Source organism: Procambarus clarkii, chromosome 7 (assembly GCF_040958095.1).
Source record: "Procambarus clarkii isolate CNS0578487 chromosome 7, FALCON_Pclarkii_2.0, whole genome shotgun sequence".
Classification (NCBI taxonomy): domain Eukaryota; kingdom Metazoa; phylum Arthropoda; class Malacostraca; order Decapoda; family Cambaridae; genus Procambarus; species Procambarus clarkii.
In genome coordinates, this window is record NC_091156.1 from 25,284,545 (window position 1) to 25,309,437 (window position 24,893).

Genomic DNA, 24,893 nt, shown 5'->3' on the forward strand with positions numbered 1-24,893 from the left:
AAAACTTTTTTCCCTCTCCGGCTCACGGAGGTCTAGGCGGCACAACACTACCAAGTCGTTTTCAGAAATGAATTCCCTTTTTGTCTCCTTTTACCCTATTGTAGTGTTAGGTGTTTATGTTGTAAAGGTGGTTTATGTAATGTAAGGTGTTTACTGTATTGTAAGGTGTTTGTGTAGTGTAAGGTGTTTATGTAGTGTAAGATGTTTATGTAGTGTAAGGTGTTTGTGTAGTGTAAGGTGTTTACTGTAGTGTAAGGTGTTTATGTAGTGTAAGGTGTTCATGTAGTGTAAGGTGTTCATGTAGTGTAAGGTGTTTATGTAGTGTAAGGTGTTTATGTAGTGTAAGGTGTTTATGTAGTGTAAGGTGTTCATGTAGTGAAAGGTGTTTACTGTAGTGTAAGGTGTTTATGTAGTGTAAGGTGTTCATGTAGTGTAAGGTGTTCATGTAGTGAAAGGTGTTTACTATAGTGTAAGGTGTTTATGTAGTGTAAGGTGTTCATGTAGTGTAAGGTGTTCATGTAGTGTAAGGTGTTCATGTAGTGTAAGGTGTTTACTGTAGTTATCGAGGTTCTCACACTTGGGGATAGGCTAAACCACTTCAGATGTGACGCTTCTCACATAGTGAGAACAGTCGCCTGAGAACTGTGTATTCAGGTGATGAAACTGTACACAATAAAATCCTGTTCTGATTGTAGTTTCTCCTGACACCTGTGTTCAGTAGTTTCTCCTGACACCTGTGTTCTGTAGTTTCTCCTGACACCTGTGTTCAGTAGTTTCTCCTGACACCTGTGTTCTGTAGTTTCTCCTGACACCTGTGTTCAGTAGTTTCCCCTGACACCTGTGTTCAGTAGTTTCTCCTGACACCTGTGTTCAGTAGTTTCCCCTGACACCTGTGTTCAGTAGTTTCCCCTGACACCTGTGTTCAGTAGTTTCTCCTGACACCTGTGTTCAGTAGTTTCCCCTGACACCTGTGTTCAGTAGTTTCTCCTGACACCTGTGTTCAGTAGTTTCTCCTGACACCTGTGTTCTGTAGTTTCTCCTGACACCTGTGTTCAGTAGTTTCTCCTGACACCTGTGTTCTGTAGTTTCTCCTGACACCTGTGTTCAGTAGTTTCTCCTGACACCTGTGTTCAGTAGTTTCTCCTGACACCTGTGTTCTGTAGTTTCTCCTGACACCTGTGTTCAGTAGTTTCCCCCTGACACCTGTGTTCAATAGTTTCTCCTGACACCTGTGTTCAGTAGTTTCCCCTGACACCTGTGTTCAGTAGTTTCTCCTGACACCTGTGTTCAGTAGTTTCCCCTGACACCTGTGTTCAGTAGTTTCTCCTGACACCTGTGTTCAGTAGTTTCTCCTGACACCTGTGTTCAGTAGTTTCTCCTGACACCTGTGTTCAGTAGTTTCCCCTGACACCTGTGTTCAGTAGTTTCTCCTGACACCTGTGTTCAGTAGTTTCCCCTGACACCTGTGTTCAGTAGTTTCCCCTGACACCTGTGTTCAGTAGTTTCTCCTGACACCTGTGTTCAGTAGTTTCTCCTGACACCTGTGTTCAGTAGTTTCTCCTGACACCTGTGTTCAGTAGTTTCTCCTGACACCTGTGTTCTGTAGTTTCTCCTGACACCTGTGTTCAGTAGTTTCCCCCTGACACCTGTGTTCAATAGTTTCTCCTGACACCTGTGTTCAGTAGTTTCCCCTGACACCTGTGTTCAGTAGTTTCTCCTGACACCTGTGTTCAGTAGTTTCCCCTGACACCTGTGTTCAGTAGTTTCTCCTGACACCTGTGTTCAGTAGTTTCTCCTGACACCTGTGTTCAGTAGTTTCTCCTGACACCTGTGTTCAGTAGTTTCCCCTGACACCTGTGTTCAGTAGTTTCTCCTGACACCTGTGTTCAGTAGTTTCCCCTGACACCTGTGTTCAGTAGTTTCCCCTGACACCTGTGTTCAGTAGTTTCTCCTGACACCTGTGTTCAGTAGTTTCTCCTGACACCTGTGTTCAGTAGTTTCTCCTGACACCTGTGTTCTGTAGTTTCTCCTGACACCTGTGTTCAGTAGTTTCTCCTGACACCTGTGTTCAGTAGTTTCCCCTGACACCTGTGTTCAGTATTTTCTCCTGACACCTGTGTTCAGTAGTTTCTCCTGACACCTGTGTTCTGTAGTTTCCCCTGACACCTGTGTTCAGTAGTTTCTCCTGACACCTGTGTTCAGTAGTTTCTCCTGACACCTGTGTTCTGTAGTTTCCCCTGACACCTGTGTTCAGTAGTTTCTCCTGACACCTATGTTCAGTAGTTTCTCCTGACACCTGTGTTCAGTAGTTTCCCCTGACACCTGTGTTCAGTAGTTTCTCCTGACACCTGTGTTCAGTAGTTTCTCCTGACACCTGTGTTCAGTAGTTTCTCCTGACACCTGTGTTCAGTAGTTTCTCCTGACACCTGTGTTCAGTAGTTTCTCCTGACACCTGTGTTCAGTAGTTTCTCCTGACACCTGTGTTCAGTAGTTTCTCCTGACACCTGTGTTCAGTAGTTTCTCCTGACACCTGTGTTCAGTAGTTTCTCCTGACACCTGTGTTCAGTAGTTTCTCCTGACACCTGTGTTCAGTAGTTTCTCCTGACACCTGTGTTCAGTAGTTTCTCCTGACACCTGTGTTCAGTAGTTTCTCCTGACACCTGTGTTCAGTAGTTTCTCCTGACACCTGTGTTCAGTAGTTTCTCCTGACACCTGTGTTCAGTAGTTTCTCCTGACACCTGTGTTCAGTAGTTTCTCCTGACACCTGTGTTCAGTAGTTTCTCCTGACACCTGTGTTCAGTAGTTTCTCCTGACACCTGTGTTCAGTAGTTTCTCCTGACACCTGTGTTCAGTAGTTTCTCCTGACACCTGTGTTCAGTAGTTTCTCCTGACACCTGTGTTCAGTAGTTTCTCCTGACACCTGTGTTCAGTAGTTTCTCCTGACACCTGTGTTCAGTAGTTTCTCCTGACACCTGTGTTCAGTAGTTTCTCCTGACACCTGTGTTCAGTAGTTTCTCCTGACACCTGTGTTCAGTAGTTTCTCCTGACACCTGTGTTCAGTAGTTTCTCCTGACACCTGTGTTCAGTAGTTTCTCCTAGCACTTGTGTACAACACGGTATAAAACATGTTCATGTATCAACTGTAAGTAGGTACTCGTATATAATCAAGCCTCTTTAAGTCAAAAACGTAAGTCCCTAAGCGTCAGAGTATTCAACTTCCCCTCCCCTCCCCCCCAAACCTGCAATAGGTTGGGGGGGGGGGGATCCCAATACTCGGGATCCCAGTACCCGGATTCCAATACCCGGGATCTTGGGTCCCCATAGGGGACCCAAGATCCCGGGATTGGAATTAAAACCAATTTACAACAACAAATTAATTAATTAAATACTAGCTATTAGTTCTTCACTCAAATGGGCATCACAATTAAACAATATCATTAGATGTTAAATATCAACTTCAATTAAAAAATGTGAGTCGCCAAATAGGATATTGAAAGTACTATGGCTGCCTGTCCCTGGAAATCAAACAACACTTAAGTTGGAAAACACAACATACGTCACCTTACAAGTACACTCGCCAAAGACTGAGCCCAAGTTTGATAAGGAGAGGGAGGGGGGGGGGGGAGTTAATAGAGTCCCCACCCGGCCTGGCTGTGGCACTCACTACCAGCGGTCTCCACTGGTTGTGAGTGGAGATTCCACTCCACAATTCTTGAATCATCTGCCTCTCATATAGAGTTCCATGGGTATTTATCAGTGATCTGGGAGCTAAAACGGTGATCTCTCTACCTAAAACCTAGATAGTGGCTTGTCTGAAGAACACACCCAGCCAACTGTCTGCAATTAGCGGCTTAGCAGAAGGCAAGGTCACCTGATATAACCTGACCCGTGGTCAACCTGTGGTTTTTAACTTCCAAAGGGTGTGATTCCTTAATTGCTAAGGCCAGACAACCTAATGCTCTCAAATATCATGTCTGACTTACTCGATTGATGATTGATGAAGATTAAGCCACCCAAGAGGTGGCACGGGCATGAATAGCCCGTAAGTGGTGGCCCTTTTGAGCCATTACCAGTATCAAGAGCTGATACTGGAGATCTGTGGAGGCGCGACTGCACCCTGCGTGACGGGAGATGTCTCCCGGACCAAGTGGTGACCAGATGGTCCTGACTTACTCGTTGCTCTATAAATGTGTTTTAGTTCTGACTTACTCGTTGAACTAAAACACATTTATAGAGTTACAGCATTTCATAGTCCCAAGCGTATCATATTTATATTTGTGTGGCGTGAATTATTTTTTTTATATGAAATAATAGCGTCAAACAAATGTCGACCTTTGAAAATAAAATATATGAAACATTGGCGAGAGTCGCGCTCTTTTATAATGCAAATCACTGTTCACAGTGGGTATTATAGTCACTTTGTGTGAGGTAAGGGGGCTCATGACCTAATACTCTAACATTTATAATCCTATAATGGCAATATAGGATTATGTACTATAATAGTGTATTTATTCCAATCAGTGTAATATATGCTTGGAATCTGTGCATTATTGCTTATTAAACTGGGTATTTGGCATTGCAACAAGTCACAGATATTGCAATGAGGGGAGGTTCCCATAACTCATTAAAGGCTATCACTGTATGTACCATACAATTGGGGAGCCGGTCGGCCGAGCGGACAGCACGCTGGACTTGTGATCCTGTGGTCCTGGGTTCGATCCCAGGCGCCGGCGAGAAACAATGGGCAGAGTTTCTTTCACCCTATGCCCCTGTTACCTAGCAGTAAATAGGTACCTGGGTGTTAGTCGGCTGTCACGGGCTGCTTCCTGGGGGTGGAGGCCTGGTCGAGGACCGGGCCGCGGAGACACTAAAGCCCCGAAATCATCTCAAGATAACCTCAAGATAACCAGCTCTATCTATAAATCCATCAATGTTTTGTATCTCACCTTGTATGTATGTACTTTACCTGAATAAACATTTAATTTGATTTGATTGTAATAGTTTGCATTTTGCTTTCATTTACATTTTCAGCATACCTAAAAGTTTTAAAAAGCAAGTTAAAAAAAATAATGTGAAGATCAATAGTATTTCTTAAGCCGTTAGAATAAGGGGCAGCATAAAAAAGTTCCATGGCGGGTTATAAAATCGAAATAATTATAATCGTATGGAACTGACTACCCGCCGAAGCCGTAAAAAAATGTCCCAAAAACTCAACATGATTTCGCAAAACTATATTTATTTAAAATAATAATAAGTAAAATATTAACCGTCATCAAAATATTAACCTATTTATATTGTCATTATATTTGCCATATAACGCACCTTTATTATAATAGAGTGCCATCGTGTATTATAATTATTTTATAATAAATATTACATAAATACTTGCCATATTTTATGAAAATTATTTCTTTAATAAAACAGATACGGCTGGCGACCTCAATATATGCCAATATAAGGCACTACGGGCTCACCATAGCCCGTGTTACTTGGAACTTTTTGTTCCAGGTAGCGAATCTTTAACAACAACTCAATATATGTACCACAGAGATCGCTACTTAAATAATTTAAATAAGGCATATATAGTCAGAATATATGTAACTAAGCCATAAAACCTCACCATTATAATCATAGTTATCATCTTATATCATGGTTGTCAAACTGAACGCAAATGAACAAACATATATTTTACTGCATTATACCTTGAAATAATCCTCAAATTATGCTACAATGTACCTATTGATAACCCTCAAATTCTACTTTAATGTACCTACTAATCATCGCCAAATTTTCTTACAGAGTACCTGTAAAAAATGTTTCAATTTTGCTAGAAATTACCTACTCTAAATTATCTGTTAGATTAAGAACCTGCCCGAAACGCTATGTGCGTTTACAAGGATTTACAAGAATGTATAGACACCAATGCTCTGTACTGTCATAAACCCTATGTACCTTCTTGTATATATATATATATAAATAAATAAATAAAATAAAAATGAATAAGATCTGGTTACCTCTAGTTATATCTTGAGGTTATCTTGAGATGATTTCGGGGCTTTAGTGTCCCCGCGGCCCGGTCCTCGACCAGGCCTCCACCCCCAGGAAGCAGCCCGTGACAGCTGACTAACACCCAGGTACCTATTTTACTGCTAGGTAACAGGGGCATAGGGTGAAAGAAACTCTGTCCATTGTTTCTCGCCGGCACCTGGGATCGAACCCAGGACCACAGGATCACAAGTCCAGTGTGCTGTCCGCTCGGCCGACCGGCTCCCATAGTTAGATAGATTTGAAACTATAAAACTTTAGGTATCAATCCTCAAGTTTCTCTATCTCAAAGAGAGATTGAGTGAAACTTTCTCTCCTTCCTTCTACCATCCCACATTTCATCTCTCCCCCATTTATTTTTTTCCTCTCATTCATTCTATTTTTCCTTATTCACACTGGACGCTGAGCGACCTTCATGTAGGTTCGCATTCAGTTCTGAAACGTCCAAACTATTGGACATGGTATATTTCTTTAAATGAGACTGTATCTCGCCCTGACCAACTGTTGGGCAGCAACTGAGCAATTGCAACCCAGCCCGCTGGATGGAGGGGCAGTGTGCTGGATAAAAAACATATCAATTGTGGTACTAGCTCTCCACATATGCCAGTTTGTTTAATTTAGAAACTGCATATATGGTCTGTCTTGTGCCCCATTGTTTATATGTGACGATGTGCATTAGATTTTGCAACTAGCTCATCAAGATTGCTAGAAAACTTGCTTGAGCTAAATGAATTGCATGGGGGGTTCGGTTCCTTAGTCTCATTGTTCATCTCTGTAGCCCTTTCCACTATCGCCCACAAGATGGGCATAGGGTGCATAATAAATGAACTAAAACTAGTGGCTTTAGGCATTGAACGAACGCAAACTTGCTTTAGGCCAACGAACTAGTGGCTTTAGGCATTGTATGTACTAGCTCTATCTATAAAGCCAACAAACTTTGTAAAATCTCTTTATGTATGTACCTTTGCCTAAATAAAAATTATTATTATTATTATAAAACTAACATTAAATTATATTCTCAAACTTATGCAAAAACCCATACAATCACATTCGCAAACTGTGGAGAAAATGGTTTGTGATCGATTCGTTTATTTTCGCCCCATTAATAGGGAGGTTTAAAAAAATATTATTTCTTTAACACACATTTGAGTATTTGTTTCCCACATTGAGAATTTGACCCCAAAAAATACTGTTCAAGGAAATGCAAACTTATTTACTCCAATTTATAGATAAAAAAGTGGAAACCCTGGTTGAGTGCGGGCAGTCTTGGCTTATATCTAGCTCGAGTGTGGAGTTCTTAGTGAGAGATCACACGCACAAGCAGTGATGGAGACTATAAATGGTAAGGATAGACTTCAATACTCTATGGGCTCACCATAGACAAATGTCAATGTGCTACATTGACATTTCGTTCTGAGTAGCTAAAATCTAAACAACAATTTGAATATAGTCCTAAGAGAGAGATAAATAATTGTTAATGAGAATTTTTTTCTCTCTTAGAGTGTGAGTGTGTAATTAAAATATTGTTTTCTTTATATCTTTTAGCGGAGCTTGGCCATCATGCGGCAGATGTTGAGGGAAGGAGGAGGAGGCAATGCTGGGAGTCACTACTGGTGTTTATTGCCCGAAGTCATTGTGTCGTAGAGTATGAGGAATTACCCAAGTTGTTCACTCACATAAAGGCTTTGGCGGCAATTGAAAGGCAGTATGAAGGTGCAGACTTAGAAGACGGGCATGTGCAAAGACAAAGAGCCAACAAAATTAAAGCCGTTGAGACCATATACAGTGGTGTTTGTAGCGGGTCGGAAACAAGGCTACCCGTCGAAATAGGGTTAAGGTCGATTTAAGTGGCATATAATGGAATACCCAACTTTATCGAGTGGGTGCGAGACGAAGGTGAAATAGATAAATAGTTTGCAGGGATTGATTTTAATAGATAATATAGAAGTAATATAGAATTGTTACTCTTGGCTTCTCATGCGACTCACAGCCTTTTTAAAACACCAACGTCTCTTAAAGGTTGTATCTCTCTGTAATCCCGCTACTAAATCGATATCTTTGTAATGTATGATTATGTTACGTTGTTTGGTAGAATAGACACACAGTGTTTAGTGGGTTTTCATATATATTTAGTAGTCTAGGTTACAGCAGTTAGTTGTTGGCAGTGTCATAGAGGTTGAGATGAAACTTGGAGCAGAGCAGAGAGCTGAGTGAGGCCTGAGTCGTGGAGCTCTATGCGGGAGAGCGTGGTGGCTCGATGTGGAATGGTGAGTGTCTAAACTCGATGAGATGGTGAAGGTCTAAGCTCGATAAGGCTGAGAGCGTGGTAGCTCGATGCCGTTATAGTCTGCTGTCTGCTCTGTGTCGAAGCTGGAGCGTCTGGGGGTCGATTAGAACTGCATACACCGAGTGTTACATTCTTCAGGTTGAACTCCGGTAACTCCGAAGCGTCTGTACTGAGGTTAACTGAATCACTATGGAAATTATACTCATGGTTACTTGCTTCTTGATTGCTTATATTATTGGACTACACCTCATTTCATCATCCTCCAATAGGTTGGAAGGAATGTTAACTGTAATTAGGAAACAGTTGCATCTTCTTTTAATCCAGCGAGCATATTGCGATATTTAGATGTTTCTATGAGCGACTTGACAATCTCATTGTTCTTTATGGTACCGCTATCCCATATTACTGCAATAATGCAGGGAAGATTTTCGGCTCCATGATTAGAGACATGAATTGAACCGGGTATTGGACGATCGTGGGGAAGATATCTTGTGAGAGTATATACAAATCGGAGTTCATCATAGGAACTAGTGTGTTTGTATTTCACTGATATGTCGTTCTCCATCCACTTTGGAATGCAAGAAATGCAGTTTACAGGGTACACAATGCAAGCTTCATCATTTCAAAACACTTCATCAGTTAAATACCCGGTGAGTGTTTCCAGCCATATCTCCATTTGTTATTATTTGTCTTTCCCTTTTTTGGGTTAATTCTAGTAAGTCGCCAGGCCACATGGCAGCTCAATGTAAGAAGGGCAAGCGTGCAGGAGAAGGGGGGGACACAAGCACAGATTGCTGGTCTGGGAGCCCACAGGAGAGGTGATCCTCTGGAGCACACGTACCCTGGAGACAGCAAGAGGTTTAGTTAATGGTAAATGTACCAAGGTCTTTCGGGACAGAGGAGCTACCACTCATATGGTCCGAGAGAGCCTTGTCAAGCCTGGGAACGAGACAGGAAGGATTATCCGAGTCAGGTACCCTGATGGTACCCAGAGAGACATGATCGAGGTATCCCTGATTGTTGACACACCCTTTGTAAAAGGTAAAATACGAGCTGTGCAATGCAGGCACGCCGTATACGGGTTGTTGTTGGGACACGCCCCTGGAGTGTCAGATAGTAAGAGTCGGTCCTGTGGAAGTGACTCAGAGCAAATGGGACCCACTCCAGCTGGAGGTGACGTCACGCGCCAGCCAGCTGGTAGCCAAGCCATGGCTGCCTCCCCAGCTAGGGAACAGAGGCAGCAGGCGCAAGGAAAACGGGGGAAGCCTGCTCCTTTCTGCCAACAGAAAACGGGAAAAGACCCCAAGCAGGTGGGTGGGGGCTCGATCAGCTGATCCAGCCAGGCCCCGCCAACCCCGGGGGTGGGCAAGGGTCACCGCCGCCTCGGAGGTAGATAAGAGGAGAGGGGGAAGACCCCTGGTGACTGAGGGTGTCACTGCTGCTCCCAGGGGGAACAAGGCTTTAGTAGCCGCGGTGACCACACGCGCAATGAGTGCGCAACCCACCAAAGTGGTCAAGCCGCTGAAACTACATTCTTTGAAAAGAGTAAGCGCTAAAGAGTTCGAGGAAGCGCAAAGGAAAGACCCCACACTCAGGAAGATGAGAGAGCATGCCGCAGAGGGCAAGGTCTTCACCTTGAATAAGCGCAAGTATAAGTACTTGGAGGTTAAGGGTAAGCTAGTGCGCTGTGGGAACCGACCTGTGAGATTTATATTTATTTAATTTATATGAATTTATATTTACGTTAATTTATATACTTCGATAGCAATTTGTATAATGATAAGTGGACTGTATTTCTGCAATAATCTCATAATCTCACAAATCGATCCTCTACACATTAGGGGGGGTTTATTAGTTTATATATATGCAGCCAATCAAACTACAGTAATAGACTACATACATTGAAGAGGTTCCTTATCTTATAGTACAGCAGGTTAGTCCACCAGGTATAACTAGGGTGTAGACAACAAATTATCCTCTTTGAGGTAGCTTCCATCCCCCAGTAACTGGTGCACAAAATCTTGCTTCCTCGTCTTGACCTGTCAAAAGGGCGCTAGCTGTAAAGCCAGATTCTATATATGACAAGCTATATCAGAGAAAATACTGTACATGGAACAATAAAGACCTGGCTTAATTACCTTTAGTTTGAGGCGATTTCGCGTTCTAACCGGGTCACCCTATATAATGACATTAATGGCCATAAATGAAAGATAATGGGTTTCGGAAAGAACACTTAACTTGAATTTGTAGACAGCGTGTTGATAATGGTACACTTTTAGTTTCCATAACACTACGTCCAAGTAAATTTAACAGGAGCCGAATTTGCTCCCGTGTGAGCCTCTGGTCTAGTCTCAACAATGGCTGCATCTAACACTCCATACTATTGACGCCTGGCCGACATTGTCCAGATATGATAGGAGCCAAATTTGCTCCACACGTCTCGGAGGTGACACAACAATGGCTCCCTCCTTCCTCACTCTGACGCCTGGCTTACATTGTCCACATGTCAGAAAGTGATAGAAGGGTCACATTTACTCTACTTTAATATTGATAATTAAGTTAATTTATAAAGATGTTTTTATGATGGTAAAGTCCAAAGACTAATGTATTTAAGAATAATTCCCACCATAATAGGTGGTGAATTATAATAGTATGTGGTGATGATATCCCGTTTTCTATAGACGGTAATTCCACTACAAGTTACGTTTTCTATGGTTAACTTGTTTATACAACACAGCTATTATCTGTATGATATATTAAATGCTGTCGGATTTTCCGACATGCGCAGGGTGGAAACACCCCAGGACACTTGGTAACAATTACTGGTCCCCAAAGAGCACCGCCTAGCTGTGTTTACTCTCGGTCATGAGGGAGTAATGGGGGGCCACATGGGACACGCTAAGACCAGTGAACGAATTCAGTCATCGTTCTATTGGCCAGGGATGACTGGTGACATACAGCGGTACACTCGGTCGTGTGACGCCTGTCAACGCACCGCTGACAGAGGTAAGGTGCAGCCAGGGAAGCTGAAGCCTTTCCCCATCATTGATCAACTATTTAAGATGGTCAGTGTAGATATAATTGGCCCGATTGAGCCGAGGGCATCAGACGGCAGCAGATATATCCTGATATGGTAGATCATGCTACTCGGTATCCAGAGGCGGCACCTTTGAAGAATATTGAGACCGTCACAGTGGCGGAAGCATTGGTTGGGTTCTTCAGTCGCCTCGGTATACCTGAGAAGATACACAGCGACAGGGAGGCACAGTTCACCAGTAAGATGATGGCGGAAGTAGCTAGGCTACTCATGCTGCAGCCATCATTCACCACACCTTATCATGCTATGGGAAATGGGTTGGTGGAACGGTTTAATGGTACCCTAAAGAGAATGCTCAGGAAGATGTGCATAGAGCAACCCAAGGAGTGGCCAAGGTACATTAACCCGGTACTGTTTGCCTACAGGGAAGTACCCCAGGCAAGTACCCGGTTCTCACCGTTCGAGCTCCTGTATGGTCGCACGGTAAAGGGACCGCTGCATGTGTTGAAGAATCTATGGGAGGAGGAAGACTGTACCCCAGAAACCAAGACGACGTATGAGTACGTCATAGATTTGAGGAACCGTCTAGAAGAGACGTGTAAGTTGGCCAGGGAGGAACTCGCCAAGGCCAAGGAGTACCAGAAGAGCAGGTACGACCAGAAGGCCAGGGAGAGGAAGTTTAAGGTGGGAGATAAAGTACTCCTACTCCTCCCTACAAGCAGGAACAAGCTCCTGCTGCAGTGGAAGGGACCCTTCACCATCACTGAGTGCAGTCACTCATTGACGTACGTCGTATGCGTAAGGGGGGTCAATAAGAAGTACCATGTTAAAATGCTAAAACAATATGAGGAACGTGATGATGCGTCATCATGGTCAGAGGAGAGTGAAGATGGTGCCTCTCCGAGTAGTCCATCCCAGGGTGTTGCTAGTGTGTTCGGTATGACACAGACTGAAGCCGGAGCTGCAGAGCTTGAGGTTCCGCCTAGCTTCGAGGCGTCGAGCTAGCTCAGCCTGGCCCTGGAGCCGAGCACTCCGCGCCTAAGTCAGGTAACACTACCCAGGACGAACCGGAGGAGTCACCCCAAGTCTCTCAGAGTGACGTCGCATAGAAAACGGAGTCTCCACCCACTGTCACCCAACCGGAAGTGAGCTGTCAAAGAGTGTGACATTCGTGCTCAGTGCACCCTCGAGCTGGGAAAATGGTGGGGTGTATTTCGCTTCTAGTGAAATAAACCCTTAGTTGGAGGTTGATGTCAGGAGACAGATTTTTCCTGCTCTCTCGTGCACTGGATGAAGTACGAAATTGCATATTGCACCAATGATATGCACCGTGATTCAACTTTCTGAATATAACTTTCCACAGTCGTGTTGGGTGTCGTTAGACAGCCTGTGACATTTGCTAGCCATTGATGGCATGCTGATCACTGTATCAGGTCTGTGAAGGAAATTACAGGAGGGAGTTGATTTCAGGGAAATTTTTGTACTAGTTCAAGTGTTGAGGGAGGTTTGGAGGGGGGGGGGGGGGTTAACCTCCTGTAGGCTGCTCCCCATCACGTGTCCACCTCGTGAGAGAGGGGGTAGTGTCGTGAGGTAGGTACGCCATGGGCCAAGGTGCTTGGGCCTCAGGAATGCTGAACCGTGACTGGTCAAGAAGCTAAGGGGTACCGCATGGCACCCTGGGCCGTCTTGGCACCAAAATAGTTATTCTTACCAGGAACGTTGCTAACGAAAGACGTATTTTCTCGTGCTAAGGCCAAGCACCAGGAAATATCACCTGCAACATCACTAAAGTCACTATCGTCGTCGTACTATCTTTCCGGGTGACGTGCGTAAGAATCCGGCATCGCGGGAAGGTATATTCAACGATATTGACAGTGTGAACTTTGTCATCTAAGCCGCAAGATCGTGAGACGCCATCTCAGAGCAACTGGACTGAGGGAGGCTGTTATCGTCGTGTGTTAGTGACATCCGCCGTCTGTCGTACCTTAGCTTCAACGTATCGCAGTGAGACAAGCTAGGAAAGGTTTCAGTGTTATGAGGGAAACCTTAAATCCATAATTCCGAGGAATTAGCAGTGAACAGTGAAGGACTCTGTCATTCTCGTGTGCCGTGTAGCACTGCCTACCGTTGTACCTGTTGTACCGCTTCAGTAAGGAGGGCGTGGTACCACCATCAGCTGTCTGTGTAACTGTGTGCCGCGTGTACCCTTGGCGACCATGAGCCGAGCATCTCGTTACACTCAGGTCTGTGTGTGTGGTCCACCGCCCTGTGGTCCAGCCGCCCCGTGGTCCAGCCGCCCCGTGGTTCAGCCGCCCCGTGGTCCAGCCGCCCCGTGGTCCAGCCGCCCCGTGGTCCAGCCGCCCCGTGGTCCAGCCGCCCCGTGGTTCAGCCGCCCCGTAGTTGAGCCGCCCCGTGGTCCGGCCGCCCCGTGGTTCAGCCGCCCCGTAGTTGAGCCGCCCCGTGGTCCGGCCGCCCCGTGGTTCAGCCGCCCCGTAGTTGAGCCGCCCCGTGGTCCGGCCGCCCCGTGGTTCAGCCGCCCCGTAGTTGAGCCGCCCCATGGTCCAGCCGACCCGTGGTCCAACCGCCCCGTGGTCCAGCCGACCCGTGGTCCAGCCGACCCGTGGTCCAGCCTACTTCGTGGTCCAGCCGACTTCGTGGTCCAGCCGCCCCCGTTGTCCAGCCGCCCCGTGGTCCAGCCGCCCTGTGGTCCAGCCAACCCCGTGGTCCAGCCGCCCCGTGGTCTAGCTGACGATGTGTACGAAGTAGTGAGGGCGTCTATTTCACCAGCAGCAGCAGCAGAATGCTGCTGCTGCTGCATTCTGCTGCTGCTGGGGAAGTACACTCTTAAGTACACTCTTTCCGTTTTGGGTAAACTCTGGGGCTGGTTTGGCACCCAGTGGTCCGTCTGTCCACTGTCCCTGTCGACCACCTGGCGAGGTGAATGGGATTTGGAGAGGTCTCTCCATTTTGCCCTGATGATACTTTTCCGATGTTTTTCTAAAAACCCGGCAGAGTTTATAGCAAAGGTGTACAGCTTCGGGCGGGTAGGCGGTTCCATAGGTTTTATAACCTGCCGTATTCTAACGACTTAAAAAGTACTATTGATCTTTACATTTTTGTTTTATTTTGCGTTTTAAAATTTTTAGGCAAGACGAAAATGTAAATGAAAGCAAAATGTAATCTATTACAATAATAGCCTTTAATGAGTTATTGGACAGCCCCACGGCAATATCTGTGACTAAATACAGTGCCAAATACACAGTTTAATAACTACTAATGCACAGATTCAAAGTATATAATAAACAGTTTACAATAAATACTCTAATCTATTTTGCCATATAAGATTATAAGTGTTACGGTACTAGGTCGTGGGCCCCCTAAGCCTCACACGAAGTGACTGTTGCCCACTGTGAACAACAATTTGCATTAAAAAAGAGCGTGACTCTCGCCATTGTTTCGGATATTATATTGTCAAAGGTCGACATTTGTTTGGCGCTATTATTCCATATTAAAAAACAAATTCGGGCCCCGCAAAATATATATATATATGATACGCTTTGGATATGAAAATGCCGTTTTGCTATTTTTGTGTATTAAGACAAAAACCGCAATTGACTGCATTTTCAAATAACTACCTTGTTTAACTAACAAGACAGTTTAACTAACTTAAACTGTCTGTAAGGTCATTGCTGATCTCTGTGTGTATGGTATGTTTGACACCATACACACCTGGTACCATGCACACCAACCCACCATACACACCTGGTACCGTGAACACCACAACACAATACACACCGGTACCATGCACACCACAACACCATACACACCTGGTACCATGCACACCACAACACCATACACACCTGGTACCATGCACACCACAACACCATACACACCCGGTACCATGCACACCACAACACCATACACACCTGGTACCATGCACACAACAACACCATACACATCTGGTACCATGCACACAACAACACCATACACACCTGGTACCGTGCACACCACAACACCATACACACCTGGTACCATGCACACAACAACACCATACACATCTGGTACCATGCACACCACAACACCATACACACCTGGTACCGTGAACACCACAACACCATACACACCTGGCAACATTCACACCTGGTACCATGCACACCAACCCACCATACACACCTGGTACCGTGCACACCACAACACCATACACACCTGGCAACATACACACCTGGTACCATGCACACCACAACACCATACACAACTGGCAACATACACACCTGGCAACATGCACACCTGGCAACATACACACCTGGCAACATGCACACCTGGTAACATGCACACCTGGCAACATGGACACCTGGCAACATGGACACCTGGCAACATACACACCTGGCAACATACACACCTGGCAATATATACACCTGACATCATACATACCTGGCAATGCATACAAACCTGGCAACATACACCTGGCAACATATACACCTGGCAACATATACACACCTGGCAACATACACACCTGGCAACATACACACCTGGCAACATACACACCTGGCAACATACACACCTGACAACATACACACCTGGCAATATACACACCTGGCAACATACACACCTGGCAACATACACACCTGGCAACATACTCACCTAGCAACATATACACACCTGGCAACATACACACCTGGCAACATATACACCTGGCAACATACACACGTGGCAACATACCCACATGGCAACATATACACCTGGCAACATACACACGTGGCAACATACCCACATGGCAACATACACACCTGGCAATATATACACCTGACACCATACATACCTGGCAATGCATACACACCTGGCAACATACACACCTGGCAACATATACACCTGGCAACATATACACACCTGGCAACATACACACCTAGCAACATACCCACCTGGCAACATACACACCTGGCAACATACCCACCTGGCAACATACCCACCTGGCAACATACCCACCTGGCAACATACCCACCTGGCAACATACACACCTGACAACATACCCACCTGGCAACATACCCACCCTCTTAGTAAGGCCGCTACAGTCAGTGCCTTATATATCAACACCATCATACCCTCAATTCACTGTCAGTCACGTCAGCTTCCGCCCCGCCTCCTCCTCCACATGTATATATAATAAGACTTCCGTTTAAAAAGACGATCAGATACGAAGAAAAATATTTATAGTAATTTTTGGCGGCAACTTGATAGTTAAGGAAGAGAGCCGAATATTTCCCGTCACTGTTGGAACAGTGACGGGAAAATATGTTTTCCTCTTGAGGTACTGTTCCGCTGCTATTATATAACTCTCCGCTCAACACTTTATATCATGGGGAACTATTTTATTATGTTCGTTTTCTCCACTTTTCCTTCATATTGCACAAGGAGGAAACAACGGAGGTAATCCCTGTATATTGTTCCAAGTGTCCATTAGTGTGTGGTGGTGATGTGTATTCTCCTAGTTGTGTTTGCAGGGGTTCAGCTCTGCTCTTTCCGCCCGCCTCTCAACTGTCAATCAATCAACTGTTACTAACTACTAACTAATTAATTTTTATCCCCCGCCCCCCCAAGAAGCAGCCCATAACAGCTGTCTAACTCTCAGGTATATATTTACTGCTAGGTAACTAGGGCATCAGGGTGAAAGAAACTCTGCCCATTGTGTTTCTCCCCGGCGCCGGGAATCGAACCCCGGTCCACAGGATTACGTGTTCAACGTGCTATCTGCTCAGCCACTACCGCCATCCACCAGCAGCCCATCCTCCTAATATTGGGGAGGTAAACGTAATGGCACAAGTAAGTGTAATTATGTACTATTCCTAGCAGTCAGGAATTGTACTTATTACACTTAGTGTTAAACTGTACTGTCAAATAATCGCCAGAATCGCACCAAAATATTGTGAATATTTGAGTTTACCTGAAAAGCTGAATAGAAAACATGACCTAACCTAACCTTCTTAGTGTATGAGGACAAGCATTTTATTGCTTTTTAATTACAATTACTACTTAACCTATAGCTATATTGATATTACAGTTTTATAAAACTAATGAACCAAAACTAAAATCCTCCAATAAATTATAAAGTAACTCAGGATATTTTCAAATTTTGTATAAAATCTCTATTGTCTAATAAAACTGATAAAGAAATTCTTTATATTTAAAACTTGTGTTTATGAAACACACCCCACTTGCTCTTATTAAACAATCAAGTAGGTGGAAATTTCAAAATAAAGCACTTAATATGTAGTAGTAGCGACACATGCCGACAAAATACGAACTGACAATCTCCATACCCAATTAAAGATAAAACCATTGAACAGACGCCTACACACTCTCAGCAAAGCAGTTATACAAAATGAAGAACACCTACTTACCAAATCGTGACGATTGCTCTACTGTATACAACACTACTAACTATGAGACACGAGACCAGTCCCACACAACAAGGAGGATGTCACTACAACCAAAAGTCAGGCGGTACATCCTCAACAGGAATTACCCTCGGCCCAGGATACTTAGTAACCTCCCACGTGATGAGGAATGGGAACCACCTGATCCATTACACACCTAACAGGCACGAGCTATGAACTAACAAGTCTACATCTGACACCAACACCTCTACCAACCAGGACAAAGTCATTGTGTACATCAACTACGAGTTCCTCTACCAACCACACATCTGCAAGTCACCACAGCACTGCTCTCTCGGTGCAGCACCAAGATTAGAACTTGTCTTGCCTCGCCATCAATTCATATATCAACTCATATCACTCCATAATCACTCACAAAGTAAAAGTAGTTGGGCTACTACTCTGTCCCTCCCTCCAGTCCACCCACCCTCCCAATCCTCCTTCATGTTTTCCTAAATCCTTCCCTTGCTTCTTCCGTCCTCTGCTTGCCAGCTCTATGGATATTTTCAAGTTCAAGAATTGAGCATGAAAACTTCATCCTAAAATTCTGAGTGTTTTAACTGAAAACGAGGAGAATATACGGGGAGGCAAATGTTACGGTTCAAGTAAGTGTAATTATGAACTATTCCTAGCAGTCACGAATTGTACTTATTACACTTGGTATTAAACCGTAGTCAATTCGAATGATGCGTTGCCACCAGTGTGTGGTGGAGACGTGTGTGGTGGAGAAGGTGTGTGAACTCACCTAGTTGTGCTTGCAGGGGTTAGGCTCTAGCTCTTTGGTTCCGACTCTCAACCGTTAATCAACTGGTGAAGAGATTCCTGAACTTTTCGATCTCCATCATATCAACATTTGAAACTGTGTATAGAGTCAGCCTCCACCACACATCACTTTCTAATGCATTCCATTTACTAACTACTCTGATACTGAAAATGTTCTTTCTAATGTCCCTATGGCTCATTTGTGTACTCAGCTTCCACATATGTACCCTTGTGTGTGTGTACCATCCGTGTTAAATAATCCATCCTTGTCTACCCTGTCAATTCTCCTGAGAATATTATATGTGGTGATCATGTCTTCCTGAGCTTTTCTGTCTTCCAGCGACGTGAGGTGCAGTCACACAGCCTTTCCTCGTAACTCATGCCTCTTAGTACTGGGACTAGCCTAGTGGCATACCTCTGAACTTTTTCCCAGTTTCGTCTTGTATTTTATAAGGTACGGGTTCCATGCTGGGACCGCAAACTCCAGGATTGGCTATAAATACGTGGTATACAAGGTTCTGGGTGATTTCTTACACAGGTTTCTGAAGGCAGTTCTGATGTTAGCCAGCCTCGCATACGCCGCCGATGTTATGCTTTTGATGTGGGGTTCTTGAGACACGTTTGGTGTAATATTAACTTATAATCTTTATCTCTGTCCGTTTCGTGAAGGACTTCATCTCCTATTCGGTATGCTGTGTCTGGCCGATTTCCTCCACCTAGTTTCATTACCTTACATTTACTTGGGTTGAACTTTACGAGCCATTTGTTGGACCATTCCTTCAGCTTGTCTAGGTCATCTTGAAGCCTCATACTGCCTTCCTCTGTCTTAATCCTCCTCATAATTTTTGCATCATCAGCAAACATTGAGAGGAACGCGTCTTTTCCCTCTGGGACATTATTTACGTACATCAGAAACAGTATAGGTCCAAGGAATGAACCCCTCTACAGGACTCCTCAGATGACACATCGCCACTCCGAGACCTCACCCCTCACAGTGACTCATTGTCTTCTGTTGCTTATGTACCGCCTTATCCAGTGGAGTACCTTCTGTTTCTCTCCTGCCTGCATATCCAGCTTGTGTACTAATCTATTATGTGGTACTGAGTTAAAAGCTTTCTGGCAATCCAAAAATATGCAATCTGCCCACCCTTCTCTTTGTTGCCTGATTTTTGTTGCCTGGTCATATAATTAAATTAATGCTGTGAGGCATGATTTGCCATCTATGGACCTATGCTGATATTGTGTCACAAAGTTCTTTCGCTTCAGATGTTCCACTAGTTTTTTTGCACAATCTTCTCCATGATCTTGCTTGGTATACAAGTTAGGAGCACTGGCCTGTAGTTCAGTGCCTTCTGTCTATCACCCTTCTTGTATATCGGAACTATATAAGCCGTCTTCCAGATTTTTGGCATTTCACCTGTTACCAGTGATTTGTTATACACTATGGAGAGTGGCAGCCACAGTGCTTCTGCTCCTGCTTTTAGTATCCATGGTGAGATTCCATCCGGGCCTATAGGCTTTGTCACATCCAACTCTAGCAGATGCTTCCTCACCTCCCCACTGGTAATCACAAACTCCTCTAGTGGTGCCTGGTTAGATATTCCCTCTCTTATCTCTGGGACTTCCCCTTGCTCTACTGTTAGGACCTCCTGGATTTTCTTATTGAATTCCTCCCACACTTCTTTGTCGTCTGTAAGGACTCAGTATGCCCCTGTCCTCAGTTTCATTACCTGTTCCTTCACTGTTGTTATTCTCCTGATGTGGCTGTGCAACAATTTAGGTTGAGTCTTTGGCTTGCTTGCAATGTCATTTTCATATTGCCTTTCTGCCTCTCTTCTCAACCTGACATATTCATTCCTGGCATTTTTGTATCCTTCTCTTCTCCCTAGTGTCCTGTTTTGTCTATATTTTATCCACGCCCTTGACTTGTGTCGTATGTTGTGGAGGAGATGTGTACTCACCTAGTTGTGTTTGCGGGGGTTGAGCTCTGGCTGATTGGTCCCGCCTCTTAACTGTCAATCAACTGGTGTACAGATTCCTGAGCTTACTGGGCTCAATTATATTTACATTTGATAAGCAAAATAGAGAATAGCCTTGATAATTTGGAGAACCCGATACCTGATATTATCTTCCTAGGTGACTTCCACTTGCCTAGTCTCAGGTGGAAAATAGCAAACAATAATATTATACCAGGAAATCTATCAGGACCTAACCAACCACAGATTAGAGAACTACTTAGATTCTGTGACAAATTTTCACTCAATCAGCAGATATCGGAGCCAACGAGAAATGAAAATATTCTAGATCTGGTCTTTACGAACAATGAAGACATTATCAGAGACATTACGATATCAGATACCACATATTCAGATCACAAGCTCATTGAAGTGCAAACGACCATCAATACTCAGAATAGACCTAAAACGTTGATAAAGCGAGAGGGGCTATTCAGTAAATTCAATTTTAATAATAAAAGGATAGACTGGGAGATAATAAACAGGGAACTTACAAACATTCCATGGGGAACTGTTCTAAGTAATACAAGTCCTACAGAAGGAATAGAAAAACTGACTTCAGAAGCGTATCAAGTCTGTCTGAAACATGTTCCTTTGAGGAAAGTCAGAAAGAGTTCTAACGTAGAAAGAGAACGCAGACGACACTATAAACGCAGGAAAAAAATAACGAAACTGCTTATGCAGACACGAATTTCCCGTCAAAGAAGGAATACTTTAAATAGGGAGATTGAAGAAATCAAGCGGAAATTGAAACACTCATATGAAACTGAAGAAAGGCAGTTAGAACAGAAAGCCATTCAGGAAATAAAGAAAAATCCAAAATACTTCTTCTCATATGCGAAATCAAAAGCAAAAACCACTGCCAGTATTGGACCTATTCGTACAAGTGAAGGTTCATACACGGAGGATGACAAAGAAATTAGTGAAATCCTAAAAAAGCAGTATGAGGACATGTTTAGCACTCCAATAAACAACATGAAGGTGGAAGATCCAGACAATTTCTTTATGCGGGATATTCAAACCCCTGTAAATATAACTGATATAAACACGAGCGCACTAAATTTTGAAGAGGAAATTGAAAACATGCCCATGCACTCGGCCCAGGTCCAGACTCATGGAATTCAATATTTATAAAGAAATGCAAAGTGCCGGTAGCATAGGCACTCAGTATAGTGTGGAGGAAGAGCTTGGACATGGGGGAGATACCAGATGCACTTAAAGTAGCAGACATAGCCCCTCTACACAAGGGAGGGAGCAAAGCATTGGCAAAAAATTATAGACCAGTTGCACTAACATCGCACATCATAAAAGTATTTGAGAGAGTGATTAGGAGTCAGGTCACCAATTTCATGGAGACCAATGACCTTCACAACCCAGGCCAACATGGATTTCGAGCGGGAAGATCGTGCCTCTCACAGCTACTTGAGCACTACGACAAAGTCACTGAGACATTAGAAGAGAAACAGAATGCTGATGTAATATACACGGACTTCGCAAAGGCTTTCGATAAATGTGACCATGGCGTGATAGCACACAAAATGAAGTCAATGGGAATAACCGGTAAAGTAGGACGCTGGATACTCAGTTTTCTGTCAAACAGGACTCAGCGAGTAACGGTCAACCATATAAAATCTAGTCCAAGTGCAGTGAAAAGCTCTGTACCTCAGGGTACAGTCCTTGCACCGCTGCTTTTCCTTATTCTCATATCAGATATAGACAAAAATACAAGTCACAGCTTCGTATCATCCTTTGCAGATGACACAAAAATCAGTATGAAAATTACCTCGGCTGAGGACATTGAAAAACTTCAAGCTGATATTAATAAAGTTTTCGACTGGGCATCAGAAAATAACATGATGTTTAACAGTGATAAATTCCAGGTACTCAGGTACGGTAAAAATGAGGACGTTAAACATAATACAGAGTACAAAACACAATCAAATATACCCATAGTAGGAAAACAGCATGTAAAGGATTTGGGAATAATAATGTCTGACGACCTAACGTTTAAGGAGCATAACCAAGCAAATATTGCGACAGCCAGAAAAATGATAGGATGGATTACGAGAACTTTCAAATCCAGGGATCCCATCACAATGGTTGTACTCTTCAAGTCACTTGTGTTGTCCCGTCTTGAGTACTGCTCAGTACTCACTTCCCCCTTCAGAGCAGGAGAGATTGCTGAAATAGAGGGAATACAGAGAACATATACGGCACGCATAGACGCAATAAAGCACCTAAATTATTGGGATCGTCTCAAAGCCCTCCAAATGTACTCACTAGAAAGAAGACGAGAGAGATACCAAATAATATACACCTGGAAGATACTGGAGGGCTAAGTACCAAATATACACAGTAAAATAACAACGTACTGGAGTAAACGATATGGAAGAAAATGTAGAATAGAACCAGTGAAGAGCAGAGGTGCCATAGGCACAATCAGAGAACACTGTATAAACATCAGAGGTCCGCGGTTGTTCAACGTCCTCCCAGCAAGCATAAGAAATATTGCCGGAACAACCGTGGACATTTTCAAGAGGAAACTAGATTTATTCCTCCAAGGAGTGCCGGACTAACCGGGCTGTGGTGGGTATGTGGGCCTGCGGGCCGCTCGAAGCAACAGCCTGGTGGACCAAACTCTCACAAGTCAAGCCTGGCCTCGGGCCGGGCTTGGGGAGTAGAAGAACTCCCAGAACCCCATCAACCAGGTATCAACCAGGTTAACCAGGACGCAACAGGGACACAGGGAACAGCCAGAGTGACCAAACGAAGGACATGTTAACCCAAGTTCTGGAGGAATTCAGGAGGGAGATGCAGGAAATGAGGATTACAATTAACAACCTGCAAAGTGAGCTGACATCACGAAGAGAGGAGATCAAATCCCTCACAGAGAAAAATAAGGAGACTGAGCATAAGATTATCATCTAAAGGGAGGGTGGGAATGATACATTGGAAGGAAATGCCTCTGTACTTGAAACATTTGCAGACATACTGAAAGAGAGCTCAGAAGCTATGGACACAGTGAGAGAGGTAGCCATGCAAGAAGCCACCTCACAGGACGCAGCAAGGTGCACCACTCAGCTGCTGGAGAGAAAAAGATCAGTGGTAGTCGTAGGCATCAAAGAACAGGAAGGATCCAACAGGCAAGAATGGAATAGCAAGGATAGAGAGGCAGTACAGGGGCTACTGAAGGGGTTACAGATGGAAGGGGCTGAACGAAACATTGAGAAGGTTTTCAGGTTGGGCTGGTACAACAAGGACAGAAACTGACTTGTAAAGGTGGTGTTTACAAAGGAAACCACGAAGGAGGATATTCTTGAAAGCAAGAGTTGACTGCAGCATGTGGAGGGATACAAGAAAGTATTCCTGCAGAAGGACAGGACGAAGGAGGATAGAGCCAGGGCAGCAGAGGCAAGGAGGAAGCGCAGGGAGAGATGAGCAAACCAGGAAATCACAGCCCCCAACACAACAGTCCTAGAGACAAGAGGCGAACCCAAAACCAGCATCCCAGCAACACCAGAGGGGATGGCAACACCACCACCCCCCTCTGCATAGAAACCATCCCTTCCCCTCACCCTACCTGCCCCCACCCAACCCTCCCTCCCCCCTCACCCCATTCTTACCCTGTCACCCCTTCCCCATTCCCATCATGTCCCCCCTCCCACCTTTCCTCCCCTGTCCCCCCTCCCCCTTCATCCATACCCTCCCTATCCCTCCTCCCTCCTCCCCCCTCACCCCGTATCCTCCATGTCCCCCCCATCTCCTTAACCCACACCCTACCTGTCCCAACTTCCCTGAAACCCCCCACCCCTCACCCCAAACTCCTCTGAGACCCTGCAAACCACCTCACAGATCTTCTCACCCACGAAAAAGCTTCCCACACCAGCAGAATGCTCACCAAGAAAGGGACAAGAAAATGAACTGAAGAAAGTGAGCTTCAAGGCAATGTACACTAACATAGATGGGATTACAAATAAAACAAGTGAACTCGGAGAATGGGCACTAGAAGAAAACCCAGACATAATAGCACTCACAGAAACAAAGCTAACAAACACCATAACAAATGCTGTGTTTCCACAGGGCTACTATGTAGTGAGGAAAGAGAGAGAAGGGAGAGGAGGAGCTGGTGTAGCTTTGCTACTAAGAGAAGGTTGGAGTTTCGAAGAGATGGTAATTCAGAACTGTGAAGGTTTCAGTGACTACATATCAGGCACCATAGCAACTGGAGGACAGAAAATTATAGTAGTAGTCATATATAACCCCCCACCGAATGACAGAAGACCCAGACAGGAATATGATAGAAACAACTTGGCCAC

At 44.5% G+C, this 24,893-nt stretch overlaps 1 protein-coding gene across 2 annotated transcripts in view; it reads right to left on the reverse strand.

The window, feature by feature from the left end:
* LOC123761289 (ras-related protein Rac2) overlaps positions 1 to 24,893 on the reverse strand; it is a 257,088-nt gene that overhangs the window by 71,522 nt on the left and 160,673 nt on the right. Inside the window, exon 2 of one of the 2 annotated variants that reach the window (XM_069314002.1) lies at positions 10,233 to 10,371. The exons of the other annotated variant lie outside the window; for it this stretch is intronic. Within the exon in view, the coding sequence (XP_069170103.1) occupies positions 10,233 to 10,328 (96 nt within the window). The 5' untranslated portion in view covers positions 10,329 to 10,371. The remainder of the gene's footprint in view (positions 1 to 10,232; positions 10,372 to 24,893) is intronic. 2 annotated transcript variants of the gene reach the window in all.